Raw genomic sequence first — 24,290 nt, 5'->3', positions numbered from 1 at the left:
AAGAGAATATAACATGGTTTCTACTTCTGTAGTGTGAAAACTATACATATGCTCTTATTTTATCTTGCACACTCTTGATGTTGTCCCACTCTCTGTTTTGGACTCTTAGAAATTATGAAAAATATCTGATAATATCTTTTTTATATATTAACATTTGTTTATATCATAAATAATTTGTTAGGATTTTTTTTATTAGGATCTTTATCATTTTTAGGCATATCATACCATGTAAATAAGAACATGGAGAAAGTTTATCATCACTCTCGCGCACCATTCGAAGAACTTAAACATAAAATACATCCATCATGCTCCCCAAATTTTTTGTCAAATATGTGTTTCGACAAATCAAGGTCCACGAGATTCCTAGTGTAGTGACCGAAAACCCGATTCTCTGTAGCATCGTCAATTATTAATGGTGTACCAAGACTCCCTAGCAATCTCAAAAAGAGTCTTTGTCCTCCATTACTCTGGTGGAAAATCCATGATATGTATTCATACATGTGCATGTGTTTGACACCATTTGTAAATTGAAGTCCAACGTCCACTTGGACAATTAACCTTAGCATCCCTAGCTTCAAATTCAACGCACCAACTGACCATACCTTTTGTTTATTTTCTGCATTTTAAAATTGAAACTCATAAAAGCCACAACCAAGTGAGATCAATATCCATCGTTCAATATCCTTCCATAAAGATCTCAACTTAGTAGTCAAAGTCACGTGCTGAGAAAGACACGACCGTGGAGATTGTTGCGACAATCTAAACCCATAAAATACACTTCTTACGAAATATTTATGCTCACAGAATCACCCTTAAGTCCTTAACACACAATTTTGAGAGATGACTCAATTGCACATCATAGAAACCAATAAGCGCATCAGCAAACGATAGAGGCTTGCCAATATTTTTTGTTGGTGTTTCATTCAGGGCGTTCTAGGGACGTTGGTTAAGAAATCTACGAATAGAATTTTTGTCTTGGAAATATAAATTAGAAAAAGAGAATAATGACGGAGAATCTGAGTGCTATGGTCCATGGATGTTTAATGTGCAACGCAAGAACATAAGTGGTAGGAAAGTTTCCAAAACCAACGGTAGTGATGGTAAAAGAAGACTAGTAAAAATGCCAGAATATTAAGTTGCCTACATTACATATAACAAAGGACATAATAAACAAGTTATTATTGTTGAGAAGAAGATGAAAAAAAGTGAGCAAAGTAATCTACTTGATCAAAAAGTAACATTGAAAGCTAGTTTGGTAGATGAAGCGCAAGGGCTAAAAGCAACATCAAAAAGCAACATTGAAAGTCAACATTTCTTGGCTAAAAGACTTCAAACATTAATATGCTATGTTTGTTATCATTTTTATTTTTAAATTTAAATCATTTTGAATCCAATATGCATATATATGTGTGTGTTACCAAAGATGTGTACACTATATTTAGGGTGCGTTTGTTCCAGCTTTAAAAAAAAAAATTATTTTGGGTTAAAAGAATCTAGAAATTTTTTTTTAGAGATTTTTTTTTAAAAATCTAAAACTATTTATGTTTTTTTTAGGAAAAAACTATTTATGTTTGTTTACTAAAATAAAAATAATTTTTTTAATATTTGAGGCTCTTACACACTTGAGTTCCTTGTATTTAGAAAAAAATAGATTTTGGAAAAGCTATTTGAAATAACTTTTCATTTTGAGGCTAAAAATGATTTTTTTAAACAAAATGGATTTTTTTTAAAAATCTTAAACAAACACTACAAAAATAAAAATAAAAAGTTGTAACCAAAAAAACAAAAATAAAAAAATGTGATTTTTTACTTGAAAAAATAGATTTTTTTTTTCAATAAAATCTCAAACAAATGGCCCCTTAATCTCAAAATTTGTTTTTGTCCACCTCGTATTAGGGTTTATCAGTCTTCACCTTCCACAAAGTTCGGATGAATCCCCATTAACTCAACTCGCCCAACTCTGTTCACACTCTAATGTCGTGCATATACCTCCCTGATGAAATCATCGCAGAAATCCTTTCATTCCTTCCTGTGAAATCTTTGATGCGACTAAGGTGCGTGTGCAAGTCATGGAAAACCCTCATATCCAATTCCACATTCCTCAAACTACACCTTCAGCGATCTGCAAGGAAGAGGCACATAGCAGTAATCAAATTTGGATCAATTTTGATAGAAAATAAACATCAAACATGTTGCAATGCCGTGACATTTCCTTTGAGTCATTTATTGGAGAACCCGTCAGTAACCACCGCCAGCAACTCTTACTACCGATTGGAGTACAAGGATTGTAGCCGAGTTGTTGGTTCATGCAATGGATTGCTTTGTTTGCTTGGTTATTCTTACACAAGTAATCATAATCAGGATGAAACAATCTTCTGGTTCCATATCTGGAACCCAGCCACAAGGATAATGTCCAAAAAATTAGGAACTTGTCACCGACCTTGCAGACCATCCAAGCTCAGTTTTGCGTTTGGGTATGTTAATTCAACTAGAACTTATAATGCGGTGGTTTTGTGTTCTAGTGAGGTGAAAGTTTTCAGTTTCGGTGATAATATTTGGAGAAAAATTGCAAGTTTTACTCCTGTTAACCTTGTTGATACCGTTGGCTGTAGTTATGTGAACCAAGGAGTGCATTTGAGTGGCACTGTTAACTGGATTTCCATTTATCCGAAGGATGTTACTGTTGAGAAATTTGCGATTATCTCGCTTGATCTTGCTACTGAGACATACAGGAAATTGTTGCCCCCTCCTGGCGCTGTTAATTTAGTGTCACCATATACTCAACCAACTATTGCTGTTTTGATGGACCGACTTTGTTTTTCTCACCGTTTCAAGGAAACTCATTTTGTTATATGGCAAATGATGGAATTTGGAGTTGAACAATCTTGGACTCAATTCCTTAAAATTAGTTTTCAAAATCTACAAGTAGATACGTTTGGTTACTATTTGAAATATTATCTCTTCCCGTTCTGTCTTTCTGAGAATGGTGAAACATTGATATTCGCAAGCTATGTAGCACACATAGCATTTCTTTATAATTTGAAAACAAATAGAGTAAAGCGAGCTTTTGGTAGTACAATAATGTGGTGGTTTTCCAAGGATTATGTTGAAAGTTTGGCTTCGATTTCTTGAAAGTAAGTTTCTTTACAATGATTTACTTGTTTGAATTTATTCAAATTCATGCATGTTATTTTGGAATCCATGTCATTTCGTAGTATAAGATTGCAATAATATTTTATGCTAAATGATTATATGTTGCCTACTTCCAAAATCAAATTCAATTTCTCTTAATTAGACCGAAAGGTTAAAAGAGGAAACATGTCAATTGGAATGCGACTTGGAAATATTTGTTTTTGGTATAAAGACTTAGAAAGATTTATTATCTATAAATCATTACTGAGATGAGAAAAGGAAAAACCAGAGTTGTTTTATTTCTTCAAACTTATATTAATTCAATTTGCTTAAAAATTTGCATTTCATATTGAAATTTAAATTTTTGAGCGTTTTGTATTGTATTGAAGTTTAAATCTGTATAACATGGATCCTTTTTGAAGTATAGGTCGACAGGCCTAACTGCAAGCACATCAAGAGTTATTGATGGTAGATGGTGGCATGATAGGAAGAAAGGAAGAAATAGTATTATTACTCATTTTCTATAAGATAGTTATGGATCTCTTGATCTCTCTTTTGGATTTCTATGAAAGTGTTGACTAATGGAGTTTAATATTGACTTATTGGTTATGGATCAGATGTATTCTTCTTATTATTACTTTAGTGTCTTTTGGTTGTTCCCCAATGTTTTGCTTGTCTGACTAGGTTCCTGATTTTCATTTTGTTGTATCATCTATAGCTGATACAATTTGGCATACAAGCAACAGGTTACGTGATTTCAGGTTTATTGCTGAATCAGTTGTGTAGTTTACTATGTATTTCATTTGTGTAATTTTTGACTTAATTGCGGTCCACGCCAAGCCACCCTAATTGGAGAAAGTTCATGGGTGCCTTAATTGCGGGATGTGAGGGTTGTGTTTAGCCACCTTACAAACAGTTTAGTGGTTTGGTCAATCTTCATCTTACAAGTTGATTTTGTAGAGTTGAATTAAACCTATCTCAAACTCTAAGAATATGTTATATAGTCCCTTTTTAGCCGAACAAAATGGATAAGAAACACATACTAAAATTTTGTAGAGTTGAATTTTGCCTTCTTAATTAATATTAATATCTATATACATTTAGTCCCTTTTTAGCCGTTATCAAAATGGATAAGAAACACATACTAAAATTTCTAAATTAGAGGATCCTAAGAAATTTTTAGCCAAACAAAAGAGTTTCCCAAAAAAGAAAGAGCTAAATTGCTATACTTCAATGGCTAACCATTTGTTAGGGAAAAAGACAATTAACTTTTTCACTTGTTGATCTATTTTCTCTCTTTATTCTTTCTTTAGCATTTTTTTCATGATGGTTTCTATGGACTCGGTAAAAAACATCACATAAATTTTTCTATGGTTGATCTTCTAGTTTGTTCTTCACCTAGAACACAAGTTACATTTTCATTTCATATTACATTTTTAATTTCAGCTTCCTATCCCAAACAATATTTTTTTAAATGGTTCTTCAATGGGGGTTTGTAACAAACATATTAATCCCTTTTGATTATTACTATGATGATTATAATTACTTTTTTGAATCTGGTTATGGCTAATTAAAATTACCTTCCATTTGAATATTCCATACTATTGGGTTGGTGACATGTGACAAATGCATAAAATACATGCAACTACGACGATCTTAAAAACATTATAGTTTATTCTTTGTACCTACATTCATAGAATCAAAGATGGGTTTGAATGCAAGAGACATGCAACGTCATTTGTTCAAAGTTCTTCATCTTTCAGTTGAAAAGAGCTATATTTTGATGAAAAATCATCCAAGAGTTTCATGTGCTTTGTTAGTCTTCATCATCATGTATATATTTCTTTCTTGTATATACAATTTCTTGGTTTTCTTGTCTCCATTTATTGTGTTCACTTCAATTTTGGTTAGAATATTTTGGAGTTCGGAGGAGAAACTTGTTAGATGTGTGGAGAAAAAGGGAGATGAGAAAAAGGTTGAAGCGAACAAACCACCTAAGGTTCCTAAGAATGAGAGACGCGGAATGCTTTATAAGTATCCATCACAAAATGCAACAAGTAGAAGAAGAAATTTCACGGGGAAGAAATTGGATGTATATGGCGATTTAGAACAAAAAGCTAAGAATTTATCAGCAGCGTTTTGTAACGAGTTCACTAGAAAGAACACCGAGATTAGATCAGGATTTAGATATTTTGAGAAAGAAATTGATCCTTTTGATTATAAATTTCCACCAAGAAAAGTTGATGGAATTGATCGTTTTGATTATAAATTTCCACCAAGAAAAGTTGATGGAATTGATCCTTTTGATTATAAATTTCCACCAAGAAAAGTTGATGCTATTGATACTTTTGATTATAAATTTCCACCAAGAAAAGTTGATGCTCCTAAAAATCAAACATTGCTTTCAGAGCCTTCAATGGTTGACCTTGTGACTTGTGGTACAAGTTATTATGATTGTCAAGAGAAAAGCACAGAAAAAATGGAAGATGAGAAAAAGGAAGTTGAGGATAACAGTACTAATAAAGTTGTAGAATTAAAAGAGGATGATCAAAAAAAGCTAATGGATCTTGGGATTTGTGAGATGGAAAGTAACAAAAGGTTGGAGAGTCTTATAGCTAGAAGAAGGGCTAGAAAACTATTGAAGTTGGAGATTGAGAATGGTTTAATTGATATGGAATCAATTACACCTACCCAAATTGCACCATTGTTTATTGCAGCAAGAATTAACCCTTTTGATTCTCCAAGATATTTTGATGACATAGAAATACCTGGTTCTGCTCCATCTGTTTTGAGAAGTCCATTTGATATTCCTTATGAGCCTTTTGAGGAGAAACCAAATCTCAAATGGGATAGTTTTGATCAAGAATTCACAAATGAAATGCTATTAGAACTCAGACAAGACCTTCATGTTAGAGAGAATAGAATACCAAATTCAAGAGTTAGAAGGCTTTCAGGTAATAATCACTTCATGTTTTCGTTATCCTTCTTTTATATCTCTTCCCTTTGAGTAAATAACAAAGGAAACAAAAGAGGATATGTCTATTTGTATAAATTTGAGAAATAAAGCTCTGTTTGGATAAACAACTTTATATTTTATGATAGATAAACAATTTAATTTGGTGATTATAGTATATACTATTTCTATAACAAAAGATAAAATAAAGTCAACTTATGAAATGTCATAATCTGTTTCCGTAAGCTCTCCCAAACAGTTTCAAAAGTGATTTGGTCAGTAGATAGGCTTGAATAAGTCAATGCAACCAGTCCATAAATTGAATGTATTTTTCTCATGTTGGTATGGGTAATCATCATACGCTCTCTAGGAGAGTTTATGGAAATAAGTTGAAAACAACTTATGGACAAGTCATAAGTTTTGTCCATAAGCTATCTCAAAAAGTTTCATAGTGCTTATGTCTGTAGATAAGCTCAAATAAGTCAAACTAAACAGTCTTTAAATTGAATATGTTTTGCTCATGCAGGTAGGGGAAATCACGGTAGGCCTGAAAAGTTAAACTCCAACGAAGGAAGTGAAAGTGAATTACAAGCTCCAAGTCCATCAAATGGAGGAGAGGAAACTACACATGAAGAGGAGGAGAAATGTAAAATTGACATTGATGGAACGAAAGGTGGGGAAGTAGTAGACAATAGCGATCCAACAAATTCCATTTCAGATCATGCAAGTGAACCAAACATAATTCAAACAACAAAAAATGTTGAAGTCCTTGATTTTCCAATATCTAGTACTGATGTTACTAACATAAATGATTCTTTGTATGATTCTCTTTCAACTCCTGAAGATAAGAATAAGGAAAACACGTTTACAAATGGGCTAATTCGTCATGCACCATCAGTTTCCTTAGCTTCTGATTTACAAGTTGAGTTTTCGGAAATTGGTTCACCAACATTGACAACTGATGAGAGTCATGAAGATCTGTGGGGAGAAAATGAAGTTAGCGAGCATGATGATATTTTAGAGGCAGACAATTGGAGTGACATTGGTTCTTCATCTATTTCTTTACAAAATAAAGATGAAGAAAATGCAGCTCATGTGAGTTTTATGTCATCAACATCCGACATACTTGACGATTCTCCAACTTATCCAATGAGTAGTGAGCATAACATCCTTGGTAATGTGAGACAAACTACTGGTGCATCTCAATATTCTTCGGATGTGTTAGGGCGTTGGAAGCGGTTGATGAGGTTGATGGATACTCGTGTTGATCATTTACCACAAGAAAGGCTTTCAGAAAATTTGGAGGTGAGTCATTTCGGTGATACTATAGTTGTTGAAATTGAGCTTTATAATCAGACATTTTGTGAATTCATACGTGAAATTCATGGTTTATTAGTATTCATTAGTCATACATTGAACATAATTGTATACATATTTGAAATGCGGTAATCGTGAGAATAAGACACTTCTAAAAAAAAATAGGATTCTTCTTTTTCTTATAGGGATGTAACCAGACACAGAATTTAATAAACAATGCACAAGTTATGAACGATGCGAATAACTCAGCAGTAACTGAGCAAGAAAATACAAAGGACTTGAGGAGTAATGAAGAGCCTGGTGCATCAGGAGTGCGGCCAGAAGTGGTTGATGAAGTTTCAACTATCACAAGTTCCTCATCGTCATCTTCATCATCACCAAGGTCTGTATTGCCAATACCACATAAGACAGAAGCAGACCAAGAGATAAACCTAGGTGTTCAACAATCTGACATGGAGAATGTGATACAAGAATCAGTAAACGGTGAAGGTTCACTTGAATCCATGTCTCAAAATGTTCAGCCTTCCATGGATGATTCAACTGATGAACCACATAATGGTGACTTGATTCATTCTCAGGTGTGAGTTCTGGTAGATTTTTGTTATCTGTTTTTCATTTATTTCAAAAAATCTTTAAAAAAACACAGTAGGAGTGCTTCAAAAACACAATCAAAAATCACAATATCATTTAAACATGCTTGTTACTTGGTTTTCCTTTCCTTAATGAACAAAAATAGGAGTGCTTCAAACCCTTGACTAAAGTTTTATTGGACACTGAATAGGAGGGAACTACTCTCTTCGAGAACTCCATTGAAGAATCAAATATGTCCAGTAACATGAATGATGCAGAAGTTTATAACCAAGAAGACCAAGAGTTAAAGAATAATGAAAACAGTGAAATCAAATTTACTTCCCAGGGTAGACAGGATACTTCAGAAGAACCATATAGACTAGCAGAGGTAATGACTTTCGAGGATATGAATGATAAATGAACAACATTATTGAAAACAAAAATGAATTTTGCATCTTTAAATTCAGTATATATATATTAGTACATTAGCCATTTCACTAACAGAGAATATCTTTCCTTTGTAACTTAATAGGTTCCATTGATTTCTCCAATTCTAGAATCATCCTCTGAAAGTCACATAGAGAATGAAGGAAAATCCCAAGCATCATTGGGAGAAGAGGCTATCACAGAACCAGTTATCAATGCTGAAGTAGTAGAGACAAGTTCTGATAATGATTTTGAAGGAAATCATAATGACTTGAATGAAAATCAAACCGAAAATCATAGTTCAAAAGAAGAGAACTATTTAAAAAATGAATCAAACCAAGTGGTTAAAGATCACATTGAAAAGGATCAGTCAGACAAAGGTGACATCTCTCAAGATCCTGCACTACCAATGGTCAATGAAGTAACCAATTCTGAAGACACGTTAGGAGAATCTGACAAGATGGACAAAAATGAAGTCACTGACGAAGAGTTAGGAGAATCTGACAAGATGGACAAAAATGAAGTCGCTGACGAAGAATTGCACAAAAATAATCAAACCATGGTTTTATCTGAACTAGAAGGAGAAACTGATAAGGTCACTGACATAGTACATACGAATGATCCTTAAGAAAATACTTCACCTTGAGGATATAACCTTAGCTATGTAGCACGACACATCATATTAAAGGCGAGACCGGTGTCTGACATTGACACATGTGGTTACATTAATCACTTCCATTTTCTTAAATTATTACGAGTGTTTACGTGTCAGTGCCAATACATCATAATAGCTCAAAAGGAAGTAGAGTGTTTCTGAATGGAAAATAGTGATAGTGATGACAATGAGAACTTTGAGCAGCCGAGGATCACCGATGCAACAATTCCAAGGAGAACCTTGCCAAGAATTTGTCAAATTGTGCAAAGTCCATTTAGAAAGTGAATTTGCTGCAGCCAAGGATCCCAGAAAGTGAAGTTTGCATTATTTAATTTTCGTCATCAGAGAAAAGTCATAATTTACCAAATTGAGAAGACTAAACTCAGATATAGATGCACTAATCAATTTTTAGTATATGGTTCTCTAGCTAGATGTTCATAATTGTATTCTATTAGTCACAGTGCACATATGTACTCTATCATATTCACAATCTAGGAACTAAGAAATGTAGAAGTACATTTGTATATCTTTTTACCACATTTTATTTAACTCAAACTCAAATCACAATCATTTTTTTTTTTTTTTTGTGGCTCCTATTATATAATTTTTCCTTTTATGAAAAACTGAAAAAAATTGTTGTTTCTGTTATGAAATTTTAGTTTCTAGACCACTGATTGAAAAAATATTTGTTGAATGATATACCGTTATATTTTGAACTTTGGAGTATTATTTTTAATTTTTGGGATGCTGAAAATACGTAGTAGACTATGCCTGAATTTGAAGATGAATTAAAATATTATCAACGAATAGATCTCTATACCTTGAATCTTGAAATGTATGCAGATGCAAAATGGTCACATGTTGTGTGACTAAACACAATTCTTTGGAATAAAACATAACAAAGGCACTAAGGTCAATAATTCAGGTATTTATTGACATTGCTAAATACAATAAAATGAGATTAACAAGACTTGTCGAGAATAGAAAAGTGAAGTTCTCAAGTTTGAATTATACATTACAAAATAATCCAATCTAGCGAATAGCTACATAATAAGTAAAAGAAAATGTTACTGCATAATAACAAATTCAATCAAAAGAAGGGTGGAAGGGAAGATGGAGCCTACCAGATCGGGTAACAAGTTGTACCAATGCTGTCCAAAAGTATACTTCCTTTTCTCCACGCTACCAAATCAGTAATTTTGGAATGCGTGCTATCTTTTCCCAATCCTCCCCTATTTCCTCCTCACACCGCTTCTTTAACGCAGAGCAACTACGAATAGTCAAAACCTCAACTGAAGTGAGGTGCCGGATACCTTCTGGCAAAGATCTCAATGCTTCACATTCAACAATATCGATCGTTCAAAGGGACCGTGGACCTTCCCAAATTTTCTCCGGTAAAGACTCAAGTTCGCTACAACGGTTGATACACAAATGCTCCAAAGCTTGGCTGAAGGGTTCATTTGGTAATTCCATCAATTTCAGGAAATCAGATATTGTCAGAGTTTGCAGACAAGTCAAGTTTCTCAACATGCCTTCAGGGAGGGTTGTCGCGTTTTCATTTCTGGTTAGATGAAGAGTGGAAAGACCATAGAAACTAGAGATTTGATCCAATAAATTTGTGTTACATCCATCTACAAATAGGTATTGAACAGATGGAAGGAGTTGCAACACAAGTTTAGGACAATTGATGATGGTTATATTAGAAAGATGGGGGAACATCTCTCCTCTTTCCACTTTCAACAACCGCTCTAGGTTTGGTAAGCCATCTAACGAGAGTTCCTCTAGAGATGGGAAAAACCTCACCTCCACACCATGGCGAGGTTCATCATTTTCCAAGTACTGCACATTATTCATCTGGCGTAAATAGATATTTTTTAGAGATGGTAGTTTGCTAAATGATGAAAGTTGCACACAGTTGTCACAGCTTGAAAGTTCAAGAGAAACTAAACTACTCAGAATACTGATCCAACTTGGTAAGCATAATCCGTCATAGAGATCTATTTTCAACCTCTTAAGATTTGAGTGCGGTTGAAGTGCTTCGATTACTTGCTCTGCACTAGTAGTAGGTCCCTCCGCAAATGCTGCACTTTTGCTCCATGATAAGCATAATTCTTGGAGGTCTTTTTTACTCATCAAATTGGCCTCATGAGCTTCAGATAAACTACCAACATTTTTTAGGCCTTCGATGCTAAGTTTGCCTCCCAGCTTTAGATCATGTAACTCTGCCAAGCTATATCCTATCTTTGGACGAACAATGAATACACTTAATGTTCTTAGGCAAGATAATTTTCCAATATTAGGAAAGAGAGAAAACAATGCATTACAATCTTCGATGACAAGGTGTCTGAGATTTTGTAATTGACTCAAGTGTTCTGGTAAACTTGTCATTTTCCAAAAGCTTTTAAATTTTAAGACTTCCAATTTTTGCAAGGTATGAAGTGAGTAAGATATGGGTTCAAACTTTGAGAAACCATAAATCTCCAAATATCTCAAATGAGTAAAACTTTTAAGTGAATTCAACATTGAACAATCTATGAATAAAACTCGCAAAGAACTATTTTTTGGGAAGCGACTAGAATCATAACTGCAGCAGTCATAAGATTTTATAGCATACAGAGTTCGCAAGGATTCAATTTTTTTGAAGGCACCTTCATTGATTGATAGCAAAGTGGGATAACGAAAGCTAATGTGGTGAGTGCTTCTTGACAAATCAGTGTTTGTGTTCTCCAAAATCATACACTCGGGCCCTGTAACAAATTGAGCTAGATCATGGACAAGATCATGCATCTTGAAAGAAATATCCTTTGAATCAACATCCATCTTGATGACTTGGAAGAATGATTTTTGGCACAATTCATTCCAAACCATACTTCCAACATCTTCAACCTCCAAATTTTCCCTAGCTGAAATAAATCCATTAGTCATCCAAAGATAATCAAATCTTCCTTCATTATTTCTGTATCTTTTGGAAATATTGCACAAAAAGCGAAACATTGCTTTAAGGTTGGTGTTAAATATATGTAGCTCATTCTCAAGGCGGGCAAAATCAAATTCTCATCACTCAAAGTCCAAATCTCACTATCTATAATTTCAAGCCATTCCTTTTTGTGACATCTTGAGCGCATTAGACTTCCCAATGCTTGTGCTGCAAGAGGCAATCCCCCACACTTCTTTATTATCTCCTTGCCTATTGCCACAAGCTCTGCCCGCTCTCCTTTCTCGTCTCCAAATGCATATTGTTTGAACAACAACCAACATTCCTCTTCAGAGAGACAAGATAGATAATGAGCTTAGCACGTTCCCATGATTGTGGCAACATCCTTGTCAGGAGTGGAAACTAAAATGGAAACACTTTTGGGTCCACACGTCAACACGGATTTCAACTTATTCCAATTATCTTGGCTTAATCCGAAATCCAATTCCTGATTTCTTTTCCATACATCATCCAAGACTAGTAAAAAACTTTTACCCTGCAACACTTCTTGCACTTTCCTTTGTATTACATCTAAACTGGAGTAATAACACTTATCTCTTGTAATAGATTCTAAAATAGAACACATAATTTTGTTAACAAAGAAAATCTCATAAACACACACCCAAACTCTTGTATCAAAATTAATGCTTACCTGATGATCATTGTAGACCAACTGAGCAAGAGTTATTTTTCCAACACCGCCTAAGCCAACAATGGGATACACAGAAAGGAAGTCAGCACCCTTTGCTTGGGTTAGAAGAAACAAGACAATCTTTTCTTTATCGTCTTCTCGTCCATACACTTTAGGCTCAGCAATAATTGAGGTTGTTTGGTGCACTTCAGCTACTTCAATGGACTTTTCTCTAACAGTACCACCGACGTGTAGAAGAAATTTGTTCTTACTTTCAGCAATTTGATCGAATCTTCTTGTAATCTCTTTGAACTTCATGCCAATCTCATGGCGAATCCTGATGTTCTTAAAAGGATGCTCCCTTGAGTCGATGGGACTGGATGGAACACTCATCAAGAACATCATCAAGCACGTAAACAACATCTTTGAGTTGTTGAAGCCATACCTTTATAGAATTGTTAGTGACTTGTTTGTGCTCAGCATCTTCAAGAACAGCGTTGATGAGATCTAAGGTGTTTGACAGCTTTTGAGCCTTTGAATTGATACCAGAGATGGTTGCGAACTCGCTTTGAAGAAGAGAAAGCAAATTCTTAAAGACAACATCAAGCAAGGCCTCGACCATTGTTGAGAAATGGAAGAGTTGAATGAAAAGTAAAGTGAAGATAAAGGACTCGTTTAGCTCGGAGGATGAACAATGCTATGAGTAGAATGCAAATGTATCAAGTAGCTCTAGACAATTGGAAACGAAGAATATAATAAACGAAAGCAGCATCCACGATGCAATAGAGTAATAATATTTTAACATTGGTCATCTTCAATTATTGTTGTTCAATAATTGAAAAAATAACAATGATAAGTTGAGTCATGTGCCACGTGAAAGTTCCAATATATTAACGCTGGTGAACATGGATGACTAATCTTTTTAATTAGTAATTTTAGTTTTGACCAGTGAGGACTAGAGCTGGATTAGCGCGTCCGCGGATGATAATGAGTCGTGATCAGGGCCGTATCTGACGCAGGGTGAGGAGGACGACTGTTCTAGGCCCCAAAAATTAAGTACGAAATTTGAGCCCCAACAAAAAAGAATTGGTGATTCATTAGGCCCAAAATAATTACTTAAATTCTAAAGAAAGGGGTGATTATTAGTAATGAGCTTATTTCTTTGTTGACCTTGTTATAATTTACTGTGATGGTATAATATTTTCGCGAAAGCATGCATCATCTAGTAATGAAAAAAGGAAAGAAAAGGAAAGATTGTTAGAATAAACAAAATCGCCGATTTCCAAAGTGTGGATGGAACACTCATCAAGATCATTATTCAAACAAGGTCGCCGATTTTGAATCCAAATTTTAGATTTGCCTTAGGCCACCAAAATCTCATAAATGGTTATGGTCGTGATATGTTGATTTAAGTTCGCCTTGTTGTGATGTCCAAGGTTAAAAGAGTTATGCTATTTATAGGTTATAGCAAACAATTCATTCCTGAAGGCATCACGATGGAAAAACTGGTCAATCACAATCTAGTGCTTAGTAGAATACATGGGTGGTGGTCGGAAAATATGAATCTCAACAAATAAACATCCAATGAAAATATATAGTCTGTTTGCATCGTGATGGCTTCGCAAGTCTAATAATTCGTGATCAATAGCATTTTCCAGGTTAAATAGGTTGATTCGTGGATCATAACAAAATAAATTCAAAAATTACATTGTGTAAAAACACTAAAAAAAGTTGGTAATTTGAAAACAGGTTTTATAGAAGAAGCAATAAATAGAAAACTACTATTGTTATAATTTTATGTTCCAACCAGTAATTCCTAAGTACAAAATAAAAAGTGTTCAACGCAGTTTTAGTCTTCAAATTTTTTATTAAACCGAAATTCTACTCATCCTATTTTTAACTTTATAAACCATTAAAAAGAGTTATAAACTTTAGTTAGAAATTTGTTATCAAACTCTTAAAAAAAAAAAAAATTATCAAACAAATCTATTTTGATCATATAAACTTATAAATTATTTTGATCTTATAAGATATCCATGTTGACCAACGTTGTGCAGGACAAAGAGGCAAATGTGGATTGTTGTGCATCGATTATTCAAATTTTCTCTGTTGCTTTCAATGATGCTTCTTTGAATTAGCATTTTTTTATTAGCTACTTGCCACTATTGCTTCAACAATGATGCTTCTTTGAATTAGCATTTTTTTATTAGCTACTTGCCACTATTGCTTCAACTCATAGTTCATATTCTGAGCCTAATCTTCTTCACTTTTCATTCATCCATTCAGTCGACTCTTGCATTTCACATCAATCAAAAAATAAAAAAAATAAACTCTTGCGTTTCTCAATAATGGCTGAGGCATTGCCTGGTGTTGTGTTTGAGAAATTGCTTTCTTTTGTTCAAAAGGAATTTGCAACAATTGTTATGTAATTAGAACCAATCTGAAATTTGTCTCTCTTGAATGAAACCCCTTTTTTGATTAGAAATAATAATTAGGAGCAACAAGATCAAGTCTTTCAGCAATGATCTTAGATATAATTTTGAATTTAAAAGTGGCTAAATCAACGCTCATAATAAACCTCCTATATTCTTTCATTTGTATAAGCGTGAATGGAATCATTCGATAGTCTCGTGTGGTCACATCCTCGAGGTTTAGGATTCCTTCCCTAGAGTCGCCGGTTTCACTAGTTTGCTAGTGTTTCTTCGGTGTAGTAGACACCGTTTTTCGTCCATTCATTCTCGTCTCCTCCTTCCCTCTTTGAACTTTTATGCCATGAGAGACGTACAGCTTTTGTGTCCTCTGATTTTCGTGGTTCCTACAGTCAACGGTTTTGACATAACTATTAAAGTTATTCTTACAAAGTAGTGCCGTTGCAAATAAGGTGTGATATGCCTGAATTAGATGTCGCGGTGATATCTCCAAAATTAAGAGAATAAGACCATATAAATAATATTCTTTGTTGCAATACCATCATCTTAAAGTAAAAAAAAATTAAAAATTCATAAATACAAGGTTCAAGAAATTAGGAAAAGAAAACAATACGAGTATCAAATGCTAATACAATAACTAATTTGAGAGTGAATGTCTTGATTCACCCCTCTCACCAAAACTATACAATACCAACCACATAGAAAAATTGCACAAGGCAGATTATAATTACCCGATAATAGTCCTCAAGCCACCTCTCTTCTTCACATGCTGACAACCAACTATTAACCCCATCCAATACATCCTTTCGGCTTAAATCTTCATTTTTCGCTTGTTCAATTTGATTGTCCATGTCAACAAGTAATTCAGTTGGTTCAATATCTCCAGAATTCTTCTCTCTTGCAGCATCCATATCTATTTTTATAAGAGCATCTGAATATATCTCTCTGAGTTCTCTTCCTCCTTCACCCTTTTAACCTGTTCAAGTCTCTCAACTTCCACTTCAGCCTTCATAAAAAATAAAAAAAAATCAGTTAGCGTAACTTTTGGAACCCAAACCTTTAAACTTCAGAAGGTCTTTTAGTACCTGTTTAATCAGATCCAGAGCAAGGGCGTTAGGAGTAATGACTTCATCGACAGAAGCTGATATAGTGTAGCTAACATCGTCAACCAGATTCCTTTCCTCACGAGGAGTATCCATTTGATTCCACAGACGATTTAACTGAGAAGCTAATTTTTTGAACTGCACATGTTGAAGGAAAAAAAAAATTATACCATAGACTAAAAGCCAATCAGAAATGAATTCAAAATATTAAAGGTAAATTCGCTTCCTAGTATGAATAAACATGAATATTTTGAGATAAAACCACAGTTCGCAAAAATTACAAATAATTGAAAGCATACAGTTAACAACCTTGTGAAGCCTCTGCTTTTTCTCTTCTTTCAGCATCAAGACCTTGCCATCAAGTTTATCTAGCGTGGGAATGCTTATGCTTTTAGGTTGAGCATCAGTAAAATCATTCAAGCTTGGATGAACCTCAGCTAAGATACTGGAGGAGTCCATACCCAGAACAGCACATAGATCACACACAGTGTTCACAAAACCAGAAACTTTTTCCAACCTTTCGTTCTGTCAAACAAAGAAATGCAACAAAAATCTCAATGGGCTGCTTAGTGAACCAAATCAAATGGAGTTTTCAAACCTGTGACTGACTGATATAATATTAGACTATGCAACCAAAATACCTTTTTATTTTGAAGTTTTTGAAGCCAAGTGCGATATTCTTCTAACTTGTTCTGGGACAGGATATAGTCATCAAATTTAGGAGGAACGTCATCCTCATTATCATCATTACGCTTCAAAAACCCAGCTATCTCATCTGATATTTTAAGGATCTGTAACAGTACAAGTGAATATTCCGTATGTCTTGCTTTCTTCTTTTTCCTTAAGTCTTTGAGCGTTTTACTTTTATCTTCAACAAGGTCCTTGATAGTTCGTACAGTTTTATCAGGCTGCAAAAGAATAAGAGATATGCATAGTAAATTAGTTCGTAATTTATTATTTTTAATGCATAAATCATAAAGCTGTATATGCAGTGTTGCGTGCTTATGATAAAATAACAAAGCTAAGAAGTTACGAACAATTCCAGCAGGCATCTTTTCTCCAAGAGCTGATGATAGAGTAGAAATTTCAAGTTTAACAGCATACAAGTATCTCCTTAGATTTGTCTCCCAGGCTATGACCTTGACAAGCTCATTCTTGAAGAATTTACTACACCTACGCACGCACTGTATCTCTATAGATGTAAGCAACTTGATCTGTTGATCATAGCTTTGAGCATACTGTTCGCATTTATTCTACAACAAATATAGGAAACATAACCTTATTAATATGTCAGTCATGCACATCGAATGTGGCAAAGATGAATAACTGAACGAAGTTACCTTCAACTCCACAAAATCTACATCATGGTTTGCATCAAGCTGGACACAGGTTTTCTACAACAAATAAAGACAACATAAGCTTATTAATGTGTAGGTCATGGGCATCTAATTTGGCAAAGATGACCAACTAAATGAAATTACCTTCAGCTTCCTCAACAAGGAACCGCAGCTGTATTCTCCGATACAATGGTCAGGATCTTCATTTATAGGCAATGAAGTTACAGTGAAACCTCGTCTGCAACCCCACAAAAGAAAAAAGAAAGAAAAAAAAAAGATATTCATTTCTTAACTAACAAACAAAAAAAATCTCTTCTGTGAAGATCAGATAGAAAAAATAAAACAAATATCGAAAGTACAAAGCAGTAGTAAAACTTAAAAAGAGAAGAAAAAACATAACAGATCAAAAGTAAAATAGGAAGAAAATACATAACGAATCTTTGTGAGCAAAAACATAATACAAGGAAGAATAACTGATATTTATACTCTTAGAAAAGAAAAAGAAAAAGATATGAGGAATTTCAGCAAAAATCCTAATAGCGGTCGGTAGTGATAGCTGCTCACGGGCGAAAAGCCTCTATGTTATTCCGCTGCTATAGTGCACTATTGACAACATAGGCAGAGATACAGTACTAAAAATCAGTGTAGAGAGGATCACAACAAGACGATTTCACCAAACAAAAAAGAGAAATTAATCCATTGAGAAAGTAACAAGTAAGCAAGAAGAGTACATTATGGTCGTGATTAAAGAACAAAAATGCAGTTAAAGGGGATACCTTGGGTTGGTTAAGAGTTTCTTCTTAAAGAAGAATTCCATGTACATTTTCAAGTACTTTGTTTCTATCTTCAAAAGCCTTGAGCTTTGTTCCTTGTCGCTTAGGCCAATCTGGTCCCATGCTCTCTACAACAAATAAACACAACACACCCTTATTAATTTGTCGGCCATGCGCATCTAAGATGGCAAAGATGAATGACTGAATGAAGTTACCTTGAGATACAAATAATCTAAACCATCAATGACTGTCTCTTCTTTTTCGTCTAGACAAAGCTGGAGGCATGTTTTCTACAACAAATAAAGACAATATAACCTTATTAATCCGTAGGTCATGCGCATCTAAGTTGGCAAAGATGAATAACCGAATGAAGTTACCGTTAGCTTCTTCAACAAGGAACCAGAGTTGTAACAATCTTCATTTACAGCTACTGAAGTTCCAGAGAAACCTAGGCTGCAACCCCACAAAAAAAATAAAACATAATATATTCCTCTCTTAACCAAACAGATAAAATAATAAGAGAGGAATGCAATTATATAGAAGTCAAAACAAAGTTCAAGTTTAATAAGAGAGGAATGAGGAAGAAGCAGATCTTAGTATGAGAGGAAGATCGTGAGAGAGAGTGCGTACAGGTATAGTGTGTTTTTTGCGAGTGAGTCCATCCGTTCGTGAAAAAGTGATGTGAATGTGAGTGTGTGTGAGTGTGTGTGTGTGTGTGTGTGTGTGTGTGTGTGTGTGTGTGTGTGTGTGTGTGTAACATAGTTAAGGGGGGGATACCTTGTAGACTTGTTTTCATTGAATTTAATTATGTCCTTATTCTCGTTGAAGATATCCAAGCACTTATACAAGCACTCTTTCTCTATCTCTAAAACGATCGTGCTATGTTCCTCATAGTTTTGACCAAGCTGGAGCCAAGTTTTCTATAACAAATAGAGACAACATAAACTTATTAATATGTCGGCCATGCACATCTAAGATGGCAAAGATGATTAACTGAATGAAGTTACCTCCAGCTCCACAAGATCTAAATCATTCATGAATACAATGTGTTTATAATCGCTTAGTCGGGCAAGCTGGAACCATTTTGTCTACAACAAAGAAAGGCAACATAACCTTATTAATATGTAGGTCATGCTCATCTAAGTTGGAAAAGATGAATGACAGAAAGAAATTACCTTCAGCTTCCTCAATAAGGAACCTGGGCTGTATTTTCCATGAAGATCGTTATGAGCTTCATTTACAATTACTAAAGTTCTAGAGCAACTTCTGCAACCCAACAAAAATAATGTAGGATATTCCTTTCTTAACAAAACAGATAGAAAAAGAGAAGAAAAAAAAAAACATAACAGATCTGATGTAAAAGTAGGAAGAAAAAACACTTGCTAAACATCACAGCCACGGATTAAGATCGGAATTTAAATAGATAATGTTATATACTCCCTCCGTTTCAAAATGAGTGTCGCTTTAGCCAATTGCACACATGTTAAGGAATGAAATAAAGTAGTCAAATGTCATGGTAATTTTACCAAATTATCCTAATCAACTATTGGTTTGTTTTTCATTAAAGAAAAAATAATACTTTGGAAGTAGTGTAACATAATATTAATTGAATGGTACAATTGAAAAGAAAAAGTTATTTTGCATTGGAAACTAAAAGTGACATTCATTTTGAAACAATTTTTTTTGGCTAAAACGACATTCATTTTGAAACGGAGGGAGTAATATTTAATATATGAACCTAAGAAACTAGATTATTGTCCATACTGTGCTAAAGACCAAATAACTAGTAAAAGAAAATAAGCTTCAGAAGACAAAGGGATATGAAAGGGAACTATAAGAAAATGCAAAACCACGCCCCCGGAAGGAAAAGGAAAAAATCATTGAACTACTTCAATGTGAGCAAAATTATCACAATTTTAGAATGGATATATCAAATAAATTGCTACTAATCTAATTTGTAATTAAAAAGTAAGACATGTCGATTTTGCCCAAAAAGGCAAAAATAGAAAGAGAAATGGAAAAGAAAGTATATTTTAAAAAGGAAGTGTTAGGATGGCTAATGGAGTGAACTGAAATGTAATGGAATGGTTATTCTATCGATGTTTGGATATTATAATGATAGAATAGATAAAGATTTGTTCTGTGCTAATTCCATTCCTCCCGAAATGCAAGGGGAGGAAAATGTAGATAATGATTTTCGGCCCAAAACCCTAATATCGGACACGATAGAGGCTCACGGCCCAAAAACAGCTACGCTATGTCGCCGCTATAAAGCACTACTAACAACATAAGCAGAGATACGGTGATAAAACTTAGTGTAGAGAGGATGACAAACAAAACAATTTCGCCAAACAAAAGGGTGAAATTAATCCATCGAGAGAGTAACAGGTAAGCAAAAGAGTACATTGCAGTCGTGATTAAAGAAAAGAAAAGCAATTAAATAAAAGTCGAAACAAAGTTGTGATTAAGTAAGAGAAGAATGAGGAAGAAGTAGATCCTGAGAAAGAGTGGAGAAGTGTTTACCGTATGAGGCTTGGCTAGGGTTTGTGATTCAAATTAGAAACAGAGTGTGTTTTGTGAGTGAAGGTGAGCACGTACACACACACACACACACACACACACACACATATATATATATATATATATATATATATATATATTATAACATAGATAAAGGGGGATACCTTGGGTTGGTTTGGGATTTTTCCTTAATAGTCTTCTTCAAGAATTTGAAGCACACATGAAAGCAATTCAACTCAGATGGTAAAAGCATGAAGTTCTGGTCCTCGTCACTTGGACCATTATTGTCCCATAATAATCTCTACAACAAATAATGACAACATACTGTTATTAATCTGTCAGTCATGGGCATCGCAAAGATGGATAACAGAATGAAGTTACCTCCATCTCGACAAAATCTAAACCATTCGTGTTTTCTTTTTTTATTAGATCAAGCTCGAGCCATGTTTTCTACAACAAACAAATAAAGACAACATAACTTATTAATCTGTAGGAGGTCATGCACATCTAAGTTAGCAAAGATGAATTAATTGAATGAAGTTACCTTCAGTTTCCTAAATAAGGAACCACATCTATAATGTCCAATAACATGATTAAGAATTGTTGCAGTCATTGTAGTTACAGAGCAATCTAGTCTCCAACAATAACAAAATAAAATTAGAAATATATATATATATATATATATATATATATATATATATAAAGAATAAAGCAATAAAACATAAAAAGTAAAAAATAGGAAGAAAAACATAACGATTGTTTGGGGCCACAACAACCTCTACTGGCTCGCAGCCAAAAATCCGCAACGCTACTATGCTACTATAACGAATTATTGACGACATAGGCAGAGATACGGTGATAAAACCTAGTGTATAGAGGATCACAACAAAGCGATTTCACAAAACAAAAAGGCAAAATTAAAAGTAACAAGTAAGAAAGAAGAATACGTCACAATCGTGGTAACGATGCAGTTAAATAGAAGTCGAAACAAATTAAGAGAGAAGAAATGCGGAAGAAGAAGATCGCTTACCGTATGAGGCTGTGTGTGCGCTAGGGTTTGTGGGGTTTCAAATTTGAAATTTAGGTTTTCTGCACGGTTACAGCGTTGTTTTTAATGTGAGCGACGAGTAATAATATGTAGAGAAATGCTATTATCAAACTCTCTGTCAAACTTTTTTGAACACACTCTCCTACACAATGCCACATCACCCCTCTTTTGTTAGTGTTTTACTTATTACACTTTCTCTAAGTTAAAAGGGTTATTATTATTTTTTTAATTCAATACGTATTGTGAAGTAAATGCAATAGTTATCTACATCTACAATATAAACAATTCAAAGCTCTTTCATTATAGTACACGTGGCGATTATTGGCCTGATTAACATTTATTACTTTTCTAAGTCAATGTAATTTTAATCAATTAATTTTAACCATAATCGTTTCATTTATTTGTTTGACTAAAGAATCATTTCATTTTTGTTTTCAAAGGGAAAAGAATCATTTCATTTGTTTCCTGTTTAATTCCAATCAATTAATTACCTAATTTAGACTTTGTTTTAAAATCCCAACAAAGCTCAACTCAACATAAATCACGGGATATAAATATCACAAAATATACATTACAAAATACAAATACGCTCTCATCAGCTACAAAACAAATTAGCCCTTAATAAGGTCATTCCTCAGAAGTAGAAAAGGATGAACAAGAATATATGGTATTCCGCAAGGTCAAATATGCATTACAATCAAATATACCTCATTTGACTTTGAAGAGCCAATAAATGGTGATTTTAAAAAAATCATTATTACTATCAAAGACTTTTTTAAAAACATATTATTTCAAATCTTCATTAATTATTATTTTAATGAATGCTAATTTTACCGTTTACATTTTTCTCTTTCTTTTAATCATTGCATTTTTTAATATGTGTGTAAAAATATTAAACGATTTTCATTTTGAAATGGAGGGAGTAATAATCTAGCCAAAAATAATTGTTATCATGTGTTCTTGCATTCATTTTATTACTCCTCCGGTCCTTAATATAAAAAAATTTTCAAACAAATTGTTTGTCCTACTTATAAGAAAATGTCACAAATTTTAAGGTGTAGTTGTTGGTTAAAAGACTTTTCACCCCTCATTTAATGGTTTTTTTTAGGGAACCCCTCATTTAATGGTTGTCTTTTTAATATTAGTGAATGTATTTAATGTTTCACAATTTTTTATAATGGTATATTTGTAAAAATATCTAAAAATTACAACATTTAATGATTAAATTGATTTTGATAATTTTTGCTTTTTCTTATTAAACTAGTTTGGACACCCGTGCCAAGCACGGGCTAGAATTTGATTATACTTGACATAGAGAATATTATTATGTATCATGTATCGATTAAAGCTAAAGATTTGATAAAATAGTGGAGGTTGAACAACAAACAAATGGAAAAAAAACACATACTTAAACCTTAAAGTTTTGAATGAAGATGTGGTATCATTCTCACCTGTGTGGTTGTTCTTTCTCCAATGTGCTGATCCATACCAGTGATGTCTCCCCTTGAAGGTCCAACGACGGTATCATATCCCGGTTCAACATTGTGGGGGAGCGGTTCTTGGTAGTGGATCACGTATACAGAGACTATGATACTTAGTGGAGAGATGTTAATTTGTCAACTGTGAGTAACAATTTCACATTATATGCAAGAATAGATGTCGAGCAACATATAAGTATGGTGACTCATATATCTAATATCTTACGATTGGTGCAATATCAATTTCACTTATATGACTGGTCTTAGTCTAATGTGATGATACAACCCATTGTAGGCTTCCATAGAAGACATAATATTATGATGATTTTTTTGTTTCAGTTTTTGGCTGTCATTTGTTGAATTTTTAGCCTTAAATTTTAATTTTTAGATGTCATTCGCTTTCATGCAATTTTTTTTATTCAACCTTTGTTACTATAAATTTCTTTACTTTTGGTGTTTGGTGGAATCATAGTGGAAAATATAGATGTGTTAGGTCACAAAATACATGTTTATTAGACAGTTTAAATTGATGTGGTATTTTTTTAATGAGTCTAATATTTTGGTAGCATAATTACCAGCAATCGCCAACGCCTTCAACAAATCCAAAAACTATCAGTAACTCACTATATTACCTATACTCTCATGGGTAAAACATACTTTCCTTAGTTTGTTCCCTCGTAATTTCTCTCATGTTCAAATTCATTGTTCATCTTCTTTCTTTTTTTAATTTACTTTCTTTCTTCGCATGAAAGAAACAAACAAAAACACTCCTCTATGAAACCACCACCAACCAAATTTTTTTACGACGTTGTATCTTTGATCTGATTTCGCTATCTCACTATAACTAATGTGTTAAGATTTTGGTGATGATGTGGTGTCAATCTCACTTTTATAGTCACACTTAGCTTAATGTGTTGTTCTAACCTATTTTAGTCTTCTTCAAA

The 24,290-nt window shown here is 33.7% G+C and overlaps 1 protein-coding gene and 3 pseudogenes across 2 annotated transcripts; 2 read left to right on the top strand and 2 right to left on the bottom strand.

Moving 5' to 3' along the window:
- Positions 1-1,697: 1,697 nt before the first annotated feature.
- On the top strand, positions 1,698-3,107 carry LOC146923123 (F-box/kelch-repeat protein At3g06240-like; annotated as a pseudogene).
- A 1,504-nt stretch (positions 3,108-4,611) lies between these two features.
- On the top strand, positions 4,612-9,173 carry LOC146923122 (uncharacterized). Its single transcript, XM_085715845.1, has 5 exons — positions 4,612-6,086; positions 6,612-7,390; positions 7,588-7,980; positions 8,184-8,360; positions 8,505-9,173. The coding sequence occupies exons 1-5, from the start codon at positions 4,838-4,840 to the stop codon at positions 9,024-9,026; spliced, it is 3,120 nt and encodes a 1,039-aa protein (XP_085571971.1). The 5' UTR covers positions 4,612-4,837; the 3' UTR covers positions 9,027-9,173.
- An 836-nt stretch (positions 9,174-10,009) lies between these two features.
- On the bottom strand, positions 10,010-13,356 carry LOC146923121 (putative disease resistance protein RGA1 pseudogene; annotated as a pseudogene).
- Positions 13,357-15,582: 2,226 nt separating this feature from the next.
- LOC146923120 (65-kDa microtubule-associated protein 1-like) lies at positions 15,583-21,444 on the bottom strand (annotated as a pseudogene). Its single transcript, XR_015010887.1, has 16 exons — positions 21,365-21,444; positions 21,202-21,270; positions 20,985-21,121; positions 19,476-19,566; positions 19,308-19,388; positions 19,078-19,220; positions 18,678-18,753; positions 18,516-18,590; positions 18,304-18,428; positions 17,672-17,765; positions 17,531-17,584; positions 17,228-17,443; positions 16,832-17,098; positions 16,500-16,715; positions 16,173-16,328; positions 15,583-16,093 (listed from the first exon to the last, which is right to left on the bottom strand). The product of XR_015010887.1 is annotated as a 65-kDa microtubule-associated protein 1-like (transcript).
- Positions 21,445-24,290: the final 2,846 nt, after the last annotated feature.

Source organism: Medicago sativa, chromosome 5 (genome assembly GCF_051527215.1).
Source record: "Medicago sativa cultivar Bolivia chromosome 5, Bolivia_mono, whole genome shotgun sequence".
Classification (NCBI taxonomy): Eukaryota; Viridiplantae; Streptophyta; class Magnoliopsida; order Fabales; family Fabaceae; genus Medicago; species Medicago sativa.
This window is presented reverse-complemented; position numbering and strand designations above follow the sequence as displayed.